The following is an 11,777-nucleotide window of genomic DNA, read 5'->3' as shown; positions in this document are numbered from 1 at the left end:
CCTGATCTTTGGACCAAGTTGAAAGTGGAAGACATCATTGAGAAAGCCAAAGTAGAGGTTGGAGGTCGAGTTCAAATAGTCACTACGAATTTTCTATGAAACTCATTGTTTTTGTCATCATTTTTAAAAGTTGTTTCCGACCAAATGGAGCTAGAGTTTGGAAAAAAGAAAGATGTTTTTTCCACCATGGGCTAAAGAACAAAAATCACCCTCGATTTTATAAAATATGTCATGGTTGGAGATATATGAGCTCTTCTTTGAACCCTTTTTTCTAGAAATTTGGTCCCCTATGCTGCACACTTGTTACGCAAATATATGAGTCCCCTATGCTGTGTAACTGCTACGCAAGTTTATTAGTCATGGTTGTTTTCATAAATTTGTATTTTGGGACCTTCTATAAGTGATTTTCACCAGTGGATAACTGTGGATAAGTTAGTATAGTTGAGTTTCCAGACATGATGGTTCTAAATTATTATAAGTTGTAAATCAGTGATGTTTCTAAATTGTCATAACTTCGATATGGTAGTTCTTATTTTTTTGTAGATGCATTGCATCTAGGCTATTCTAATTTTTTGATGTGAATGAGACCACATAGAGTGGTAATTTGGAATTCATTATTGTATTTAACGATGTAAAGACATGTAGAAAAGAAATTCGGGAGTGAAAACAGAAAACTATGTAAACAATGGAGAAAGTTTTAAAGCAGTGATCAGTACATCAACACAGGGACTTTTTGTTCCAAGATTATTGTGTTAGACATAATGGTGATGTGCCTCTCTTTTTGATTTGTCTTACCTTCTAGTTTTCACATGTGCCTTTGCTTCTTAATTGTTTGAAAGAAAATTATGTTGCAGATTTTACATTGGTAACCCGCTCATGCTTGTGAAACAATTTCAGTGTTCTCTTTTGAAGTTAGATATAGGATTCATTTATACATGCTCTATATTTTATCTTGGATTGTAGGTCTAGGAGGACTCTTGGAAGTTGGATAACTGACTTTCCTGATGTTGGGATTATTCTTCTATTGTGTGCCTGAGCTCTCGATTCTCCTTCTACAAATAGGCAACCATAAGATGAGTTTTATCAAGGCTATCCTGCAACTCAACAATTTTAAGGTCTTTAGCTTCCATTTGAACATCTTGCTCACCCGTTGCACCTTGTCCTAGCATATCCTCTGGTAGATCAATGGTATTTTGAATATTTGGATCCTTAAGAAACCTTTTGGTAGAAAATTTGGTTCTTAGTTTGTGGAGAAAATGTGCTTCTTCATAGGCTACTTCTATCTTAACTTTCCATTTACTTCTTGCTCTCTTATCCTTCATTGATTTCTTAACTGTCTCTTCATCTTTAGGCATGTTGACTACCTCTTCATCTTTAGGTACCTCTTCATCTGCTTCCATAAGAGAAGTGTCTCCAAGAACCAAAAAACCTGAGGCTGACAAGAAACTATCCCAAGACATTTTCTTCTTGTCTAACTCATTCATAACTAACTATTTGATTAATGAAAAGTGGAACAAGGTAGGAAAGTGTTTCTCTGCCTTGGACTAAACTCTTTCTTCCATCTTGTCCAATCCTTTGAATAGGTAATAAGGTAAGTTTAGGCTCCTTTTCCCAGTGAAGTGCATGAGTAGCCTAATGTGATATTGGTACACTTTTCCAAAGCTTCCTTCACAGGTAAAATACCTCTTTATCAATTTCAATAGTTGGTTGCAGTGTTTCAATAGGTAGTTTGCGGGGAATGTACAACCATGTTTACCTTTGTATTGAGTTTTTACAAATCCTTTGTAATGTGATGCATCCATCTCCATGTGTTTGAACCAAATTTCACCATGTAAAGGGATCTTTGTGGCCTCAAAATTGGTTTATTCAAAAACTTTAAATTTTAAATCTCCAATCTTGACCTTGTCACCATTAAAATTGAGGGAAAACAAACTAGCAAGCTAAAAGTGCTGGCCATGTGTTTGAATTTTCTCAGAGAAGGCTATGCATCTTACCTGATCAAATTCTACTTAGATTGGAGGCTCATAATTTACCATCTCCAATCTTTTAGGCTAAAAACAAACTACCTCGCCTCTGTTTATTTCGTTTTTCTCCCTGGGTTTTCCATCTGATTATATAGACTGTGGCCAAAGGGAAAGGGTAGATGAAAGAAACCCTTCCATCAAAAGGGTATCTAGAATTTGATGAGTGGAAGGAGTATCAGAGGCTATCTGAGGAGATTGAGGATTTCCAATAGAAAGTTAATCAGATAACATAAAATAATGAAATTTGCAAGAGGGCCATTCATGGTACCATCTTGGAAGCTAATGTTCATGTTGCAAAAGCTCTTGTCACAGTTGATAAATCCAAAGTAGTCTTAAAATGGATTGTTCCCCTACACAGACAAATAAAGAGCTATTATAGAAGAAATCTTATTATGAGAAGTTAAGGCTGATGAAACATAATATGTCTAGGACTAGAAAACAAGTAAAGAAAATCAAACAGTCATAGTCACCTAGCAATCTAGCCACGATAACGCATCCATCTAAAGAAGCGAAACCATCATCTAACAAGAAGAGGAGGAGGTAGCCTTGGCATTTTGACTGAGGTGGATTTAATCATTTTTTAAATTACATTCTCTGTTCCATCCTGTTGAAAGTTAAAAATATGTGTAGCCAATGGCCTATTTTGCAATTACATAAGGCCATTTTTATATGAAACTATGAAAATGTTGGAATTTTGATGCATGTTGGGTGCTATAAAGTGAATGTGATGGATGGTTGGGCACTACAATGTTTTTTGGACTGGGCAATGTCAAACAAATTTAGAATTTGAATTCTCTTGCACAAATGTTGTGCAAGTGGTGATTAGTCATTTAAGAATTTTGCACGCATGAAAGGAAGCATCCAATGGGTCCTACATCAACACAACATCATCCCCAACATACCCATCTGCTCGATTTTATCTAGTACATCCTATAACCATGCTGAGTTGGAAACCAACTGCACTCTGCTACTACTGCACAACTATATTAGTCAGACCTATTTTCGCATATTAGTATTTTAGGAACTTCTAGAATCTTGAATAACAAAAGTGTCTACATCCACAGGGTCTAGAACATCGTGCTCTTCTTCATTATCTTTTTGCAATGTTTGATAAGTATTTCCTGTAAATGAATGCTATAGTTCCTAAGGAGGTATAGGCTAATAATTTCATTGTATATTTTTCATTAATGCTTTGTGATGTGGATAGGTTTATATAAAAAGGTCAAGTCGATGAACAATATATTAAAATTTTAAATTAATCTTATTGTATTGTAAATAGATTATATTAGCGAAGCGTATATGTTAACAATGTATTAAAAAGAATGTGTACACAAGTAATCTAGGTGTAAAATTAAAATAATATGATGTTGGAAAAATTCACTATTACGTAGTTATGGGTAAAAAGAAATATATTTAAAAATAAATATAATATATTTATATTAGTTGGATATAGCTTTCACAATCTTTGCACCCAACCTAATATGAAAGAGATGTTGTAAAGTTATGTTATAGGATGTTATGTAAATATTTTGGCCACATCAAATTAAATAAATAAAAAATTACATTGAATTAAATTAATAAAATTAATAATTATCAATTATCAATTATTCCTAGTATGGCGTACATATCAAGTGTAAATGTTTAATGTTTAACATCTAAAATATTTAATCTAATATAAATATAGGTCCTAACCAAAAATCAATATAATTATTATGTATAAAAAATGTATATTAAATATTGGTTTTGCAGAAAGCAAAGTGGAATAGGTTTCAACTTTCAATATAATATTTGTAATGTTAATGTAAATATTTTGACTAGGTAAAAATAAAATTAAAATATGGTAATAACTTAATTTATCGTAATATAATGTAAAAAATTTAACTTTGTGAAAATAAAACTAAAATAACCGAATAAAAATTAATAATAAAAAAAAATGACCCATGGTATTGAACCATAGTATTAAGAACACATGGTATTGACCCATGGTATTTATATGGAATATAACCCATTTAAGGAGGAAATTAAACTAGCCTCGATCCATTTTAATTTGATATTATATTTAGATACATAATTCATTGTAGAAAATGATGGCATTGAATCCATGTAGCTTGTAAATGTAAAACATTTTTATGGATGTGCTCTTACTGGACATTTGTATTTTTATGTCTTTTTGTAAGTTTTGTTTCTACCATTGAATAGATGAATACATAATATATATATAGATATGTAGAAATTTTAGAGCTTCCTAGAGGCTATTGGGTGATTCAAGAAGGTATTTTGAAGTACTATAAGGTTAAATAGCATCACACAAAGTACAAAACAATAGTTTCTTCTTCATTCTAATGGCTTTTTTGATAATTAATTTCATATAATATATACAATATATTCTCTAAATATATTGTATATATTAGCTATAATGTAATTATTACTTTTTATCTAATATTTATTCCTACATTCATCCACATTTTACTAGCTTGTTAGAAATATTGGCTAAAATATAATACTATAATATTATATTTTATCCAATATTTCCCCTCAAAATTGTAATATTTAGGTGATGGATGATGGGAAATATTAGAAAAAATGTAATAATATCACATTTTAATTAGTAATTCCCCCTACCATCATTATTTTTAAATATAAAATTAATAAAATATAATAAAAACATAAACATATAATTATATTTATAATTATAATTATAATTAGCCCAGACAGGGTGTAATGTTAAATCTCTCTCTCCTCTCAAGTTTGCTCGAAATACCATGGGCAAAACTCGAGTCATGTTAAGGGTTAGTGCGACCCTGGTGATTTTGATGGCTTAGATGCCCAGAGGTCAAAGTTTCTCATGCTACTAGTCAAGCCTGATGTTATATGTGATGAACAACCAAGTATCTCATGTTACAGGTCAAGCCTCTCATGTAATATCTGATGAGCTCAGAGCACTTGATGAACAAAAAATATATTTATAATTATAATTAATAATTAAACCACCACAAATCCATTTTAACTTTGGATTTACCAAAAAGAGAAATCAAATTTCTTGAAATATAAACATTTTAAAAATGAAAAAAAATTTCATCACATTTTACATATCTAAAATTAAAATAAATCTAACTTAATATTAAGCAAACCAAAAAATGATACTTAACCCAATTTTAAATACCTCTTTTCTAGTGTGTATAGCTCTCCGATCATTCTCGTAACCCAACAATCTCTTACCCCATTATGGAAAAAGTTGTTTGGAAATGGTTCTTTTCACAATTGGCACATAATCCATTTCTTTATTTTTCTTCTAATTCCCAAGTCAGGTCTATATATAGTTTCTAGACTATAAAGCTAAAGCTTTGCTTATTCAATTCTGTGTAATATTACTTTCACTTCACCTTCCACTATCATCTTCCTTCTTTAATCCATATAAACAGAAGGAAACATATCCCTTACTCATGTGCACTGCCCCAAATTTCTATACTTCACCAACACTTAAAAGCATCATGCAAACTCATGAATAAAATCCTCATAAGTCCTCGCTTTTAAATATTGTTTTTTTTATTTGGTATAGATATTTTAAAGATTTTAGCATTTTAATTTATTATTATTTTAATACTTGAGGATGTTGTCGGTCTAATATTATTTTCTTTGAATATGTTACGAGAGTTTTCTTTTTCTAATAGAATTTTATATATATTTTGAATTATTTAACTATATAATTTATTTTTTTTTCAAAATTAATTTTTATATTTAATTTTTTATTAAAAAATTAAAATAATCATTTTTATTAATTTATAGTGAAATTTAATAAATATAAAAAATAAATAATAATAAACTATATAAAGTTGTTGGTTATTTTGTGGATTTCATTTATATGTGGATTTAGAGTTGTTCAATTTTTTGTGTGGTCTTATTATCTCTAAAGAGGGATAGAAGGAAACTATACTGGATTGGATTGATAAATATCTTAGTACTTTTTTTAATCAATTATAGTTTGCTTCTATTTTTTATGATAGGGGTTGAGTTTTCGGTGGACTTATCACCCACTATCAGGGATAGAAGCAAACTATAGTGGATTGGATAGATAAGCATCCTACCATTATTTTTCAATCTATTATAGTTTTTTTCTAATCCCATGATCGGTGGTGAGTTCATCCTAAAAGTTTGACTCTAAATCTACACACAGTTCAAATCCAAAAATTGACAAACAATATAACGATGATCTATAAAAACATACACACAAAATACAAAAAAAAAATTAATCGACTTTCCTTTCTAAGTCATTAATTTTCTTAGATTTTCTTTCCTCAAACTGTTTATGTTTTTTCACATAAATAGTGTTTCATATTTTCATCATATTTATATTCTAGGATTTCCACCTTGATGTTTTACATTTTCATTGAGATGATTGATGTATTGCAAGGAATTCTACACTTTTTAATATGATGTTTTACATTTTCATTGAGATGGTTGATATATTGCAAAGACTTCTACACTTTTATCATTAAAAAAATATATTTAATAAAGATGATGCTTTTCCCATGATGTTATTAGACTTTTGCTTTTCATATATATATTTTTAAATAATTTGATATGATTACTTTGACTTTTTAAATTTATTTACTTTAAATATATTTTAGTTTAATTAAAAAAATATTATTATATATTATAATATAATTCTAAATTTTTTAATTATAATATAAATATAATGATAAAAATGTATTTATAAATTTGATAAATATTTAAATATTATAATATTTTATATTAACATTTGATCAAAAGAAATTGAGAATGGAAGCTAAATTGTAAGATTACATACCTAAAAGTAAACTTACATTATATCATAGTGCAAGAACATTGAAACTTCATGAGATTTCACACCAGCTCAATAATAACATAAAAGAAAACATTCACTAGAACATTTTAATAATATTTTAAAAAATAATAATAGACAGACATATAGTCCAACAGCTAGGTATATCCGTAAACACCTCAACAACGGAATTTTTTTTTGAAAATGTAAGCAAATAAGTAATCCAACAACGACAGCTAGCTACATACGGCGATTCCCCAGGCCTCAAAACAATAGTTTCTCCACAGAGTAAATGATTGAATTGGTAATCTAAAGCGGCAGTAGTATGCGCTTTTAAGGGATAAACGGTTAAAAACATATCGTCATAGATTTGAACTTTTATCTAAGACAATGAATACTTATGCATAATCAGAAAGCACTCAAAATATTCCAAAAACTGTTTTATTCTCCCATCATGACTTCTTGAAAGTACCACTGTTTTCTGTTGAGCCCCATTTCAACCCCAAACTTTGCAATCAGACAGTTTTGTACCCTCCTTTGAAAAATGATAAAATAGAAAACAAAAGGCTGCCACTCCCTTATCTTCATTAGGGTTGATTACCAAAGTAATCGAGATAATTTTTTCTCCCGAAAATACGTATAATAACCACGTTACCACTCATAAGTCACGAAAATTGTAAAGATTATTATAATTTAATTATTCAAGGGGTATCTAAATATATCCTGAATGTGAAAATGTTCCTTGTTGGTGCAACGATGCGACAAGATTTCGGTAATGAAAGCCACGATAACATGATTTGGCGAAATGCCATCAAGGGTTCTTTCTATACAGAATTATGGAAATGAAAGACATGGAGGGTTCTTTGTATAGAGATAAGATGAAAATGAATCAGATCGAGAGAAGGGAGCTTGAGTTTCGAGTTTAGTATATGTGGAGTGACAAAAGAAAATGAAGATCCTGGAGTAGATAATTGCTTTCTTTGGATCAGTTAAATGAAATTATATTGGAGAGGTCAATAATAAATAATTGTACTGAAATTAAACTAATTGGACTAGCTGGACTAATTGTACACTTAAATAAACTATTTTAACACCTAACGGATAATTGGAATTACATTATCCAACACAGAATATGTATAGATGGTGGTGGTATACGCACAATATGGCGGAGAAGGAATAGTACTGATATTTATTGATTAATGAGAATCTTATTTCCCTAATTTAAACTCTTGCTGTTGGTTAGGTTATACTGGGAATCAAAATTGTCTTGGCTTGTAGTAAATCGGCGGAGGCATGATAGAGACCGGCCTGCGTTTGTGGTGTACATAAATAGCATACAGGTGAGCGCAAAAGCCTAAATATGGGGCTTAAAAGTGGGCAAGATTTGGCGAGTTACAAGGATGATAAGGTCTCGATTCTGATTCCTGAGAGAGGAGGAGCAAATTTGCAGATTTTGGTAAAGGAGGTTAGTTTGGTTTAGAATGGGTTTTGTTTCCCAAGAATATGGTTTGTTTTGATCTTACTTCATTGTGTTGTGTGCGCTGTTAGTACCATTTGTTTTAGTGATTTCCTTGGCGAGCAGCGCTGATGCCGTTAGGTTTATGTCCCCAATGACAAATCTGCGCACCGAGCGCACTCTTGGCTATTGAATTCAACGCTGGCGAATCACGAGGGCGAAACCCTAGCGTGATTCAGGTTTCCTTATAAAATGGCGGAAGCTAGAACATACTATGTATACGTCCTGCTGCTACTGTGACCGTTCACATTCTTGATCTTCGTGTCATTTGGAAGTCGGAGAAAAGGGGACAATTCGCTGCTGCCTCGACCTTTGCTTCGGAGGACCGTAAGCTGGACTTATCCTTCTCGAAACACTTTATACCCGTTATTAATGAGGTAAATCGTGTGCTTCTCCTTCAATTTTTTCTTTAGTAAAGTCCGGATGACATTTTCTGCATGCAAATCCCAAGAGAAGAGATTAAATCTCACCTGGAGGTAGTCTATGTGTGTGACCAGTTTGAGATGGATCATGAACCTTTAAAGATGAAATGGACAGAAAATAAGAGGTAAAGAAGCGTTGTCTTGTGTAGAGTGCAAATATGAAGCATGAATCTGTTGAGAGAAGTAAATTCCAACCAGTACTTAGTTATTTAGTTGTTTTCGCTGTGAATTTAAATGTCTTCATAGTTGTTAAGAGTTCGTTTTATCGTAATTAATAAGGTGATTTACTATTTGGTGAGATCCAGATTGTTAGGATTTAGTTTGTACTAAAATCTTTTAGGTTAGAATTTTTTAAGTTGTGCTTATAAATGCAAACTATTATGTGATAAATAAAATCAAGTGTAAGCGTTTGATCATTGTTCGGCGGTGTAAAACTCTGGTTTTCCTATTGAATCTGACCAAAAAAAGCCGTCCATCTATATAAAATGATATCAAATGTAAAAATATGGGATGCTGTATAGGTTCTGTAAAGTAAGCCGTTGAAAGAGATACGGTGAACAAAGAAAACCCTAAAAACGTATTAGCTGTAAAACGCAAAAATTGTATAGGAAACAAGCTGCTACAAGATAAAAAATATGGGATGCTGTATAGGTTCTGTAAAGTAAGCCGTTGAAAGAGATACGGTGAACAAAGAAAACCCTAAAAACGTATTAGCTGTAAAACGCAAAAATTGTATAGGAAACAAGCTGCTACAAAATATGCTTCAATTTAATATCCACATTTTTGTTGTTGGCTTTCAAATGAAGACAATTCAGGCGACGAGAAATTTTGGCCTGATATTTTTCTATTTCATCATTCGGCCCTGCAGATAAAGCGGACGGCTGCCCTCGTTTTGGTGACAGTATGTACGGGCAGTAATAATGGAGTTATGGGCGCAGTTCTTCAAGGTGAATTATATGGCCTGCGGTTTACTTTCCGCTTTTTTTCCGTTGTAAACAACAAACGCAGCTATATATTTTTATGATGTAGATATAGGTTTGGAGGCTATAGATGCTACGCGTAATTCTAGTCTGAAATGGTTACGAGGCCTTCGGCCCTTAACAGACATGTCAAACTGTGCAGAGTTGAGGTAGTGTAATCACACGCTTCTAGCGGCTTTGGGGTTGGACATTTTGTTCTGCCACGGGGGACCAGCCGAAATTTCCAACAGGCGTACTGCTGTCTGAAAGGGCTGGCAACCGCACCGGCCCTTGCAATTGCTGCGGGGGGCAGAAGTCAGGCTTACCGTCCTACTACCTCCACTCAATATCCGCCGAACGCACCTCTGTCAATATACCAATTCCGAAAAACCTGCACCGGACATGGCAATCAGTTTGAAACCAGACTTCCGTCTCTGCAAATAACTCTCCAGTTCAAAAGTTCACATTCGGCAGTGTCAAGATGCGTATTCTATCAATATGGTGATCAACAGTTGCGAGAATTTGGATGTCTGGTTCAGGAAGATTAAAAATAGAGATATACTACAAAAATACGGCGGCTCTCCAAGTGTCGAAAGAACAAGGCCGTGGAGATGAAGAGAAAAGCAGCGGATGTTGAATTAGATGCAGGGAAGAAGGTTGAGCAGGACTGGAGAATAGTACGCGTGTCTCGGCGGACTGGGGCTAAAGATCGTCACAGTAAAGTGCTCACAGCAAAAGGACTTCGTGACAGAAGGGTTAGGCTGTCTCTTCCTACTGCATTTCAAGTCTACGACCTGCAACATAGACTAGGATATGAACAGCCAAGTAAGGCTGTGGACTGGTTAATTAAGGCTGCAAAATCAGCTATAGATGAGCTCCCCACCGTAGACCCAGAAATGGCTTCTACTTCTACAGGTAACGTAGCTCATCTAACTGCCTCAATCTCTTCCATTGTCGACCATTCTGTTGAATGGCCAAGCGTTTTAACGCCTCCATTTGACTCCCAAAGCAACAATGATGATAACCTATCTGGGATTCATACTCAATACTCCAATGGGTTAGATAATGTTCAGCAACTGTGGGATTATAATAATAGGCCCTCTTACACAGATATGTCATGGACCCAGGAATATCATCCGCTTCGAAATATGGATTCTTTGACAGCAGCATTCCAAAAATCTTTTCAGCCAGTGATAAGCATCCCGTCAAGTAGACAGGTTGTTATTGAAAGTCCTTGTCTTCAAAGCTATGAAATAGTTGACTCTGCAGAGCAATGTGGACAGTTGGGAGTGAAGGCAGAGGAAGGTCGGGCTAATATTCCCTACATGATTATGCAAAACGCTGCGCAACAACAGCAGCAACAAGCACATATGCACCTTAGGCATTATGCGTCCACTCTTGTTCCTATATTTTCTAACAATGTAAATTTCTTGACCTCAAGCCTTTCTAATAGCGGACCCCTTCCGTCCTTTTCTTCTTCTATTACAAATGTAACTTCTCTCTCCCACACTCATAATAATTCCTATGGTGAAGCCCCTGCAGACGATGAGCATAATTTCCTTCCACTTCAAGACTATGAGGATTGTGAATTTCAGGAATTTCACTGAGAAGGACAACTTAAAGCGTAAGCACAATCGCCCATGGTATGATTTCTCACCACATTAAATCTCTCTATGGTACAATGGTCGATACTCTTCAATTTCATGTGTTTTTCTTGATGTTTGGGGCCTATTACTACACTATATTTATCCGTGCATCGTTAGGGTAACGGACAAGGGTTACCCTAACGGCTCTACACGATTCTAGTTATACGAATATGTAATGATCATGTCAAGGATTGTTGTTTCACCGGTATATGATGATCTTCGATGCTGATTTAGTTGAAAATTTATATATTTATATAGATATATCCTACGATTTCCACAATGATCGAAAGTAATTCTAGATAAACCAAATTTGTAAAATATTATTGTGTGAGTTTAATGTCAAACCTTTCCAATTCATCACGTATTTGGCACCCATATGCCTACAGAGCACACCGCATTAAAAATCCCA

At 33.3% G+C, this 11,777-nt stretch overlaps 1 protein-coding gene across 1 annotated transcript; it reads left to right on the top strand.

The window, feature by feature from the left end:
- The first annotated feature begins 8,198 nt into the window (after positions 1-8,198).
- On the top strand, positions 8,199-11,568 carry LOC149264019 (uncharacterized). Its single transcript, XM_089388789.1, has 3 exons — positions 8,199-8,718; positions 9,632-9,710; positions 9,886-11,568. The coding sequence occupies exon 3, from the start codon at positions 10,334-10,336 to the stop codon at positions 11,327-11,329; it is 996 nt and encodes a 331-aa protein (XP_089244915.1). The 5' UTR covers positions 8,199-8,718; positions 9,632-9,710; positions 9,886-10,333; the 3' UTR covers positions 11,330-11,568.
- The last annotated feature ends 209 nt before the right edge of the window (positions 11,569-11,777 follow it).

The sequence above is a fragment of the Pinus tabuliformis genome, chromosome 6, assembly GCF_031772625.1.
Source record: "Pinus tabuliformis cultivar Carrire ecotype Pingquan chromosome 6, CPIR1, whole genome shotgun sequence".
Taxonomy (NCBI): Eukaryota; Viridiplantae; Streptophyta; class Pinopsida; order Pinales; family Pinaceae; genus Pinus; species Pinus tabuliformis.
This window is presented reverse-complemented; position numbering and strand designations above follow the sequence as displayed.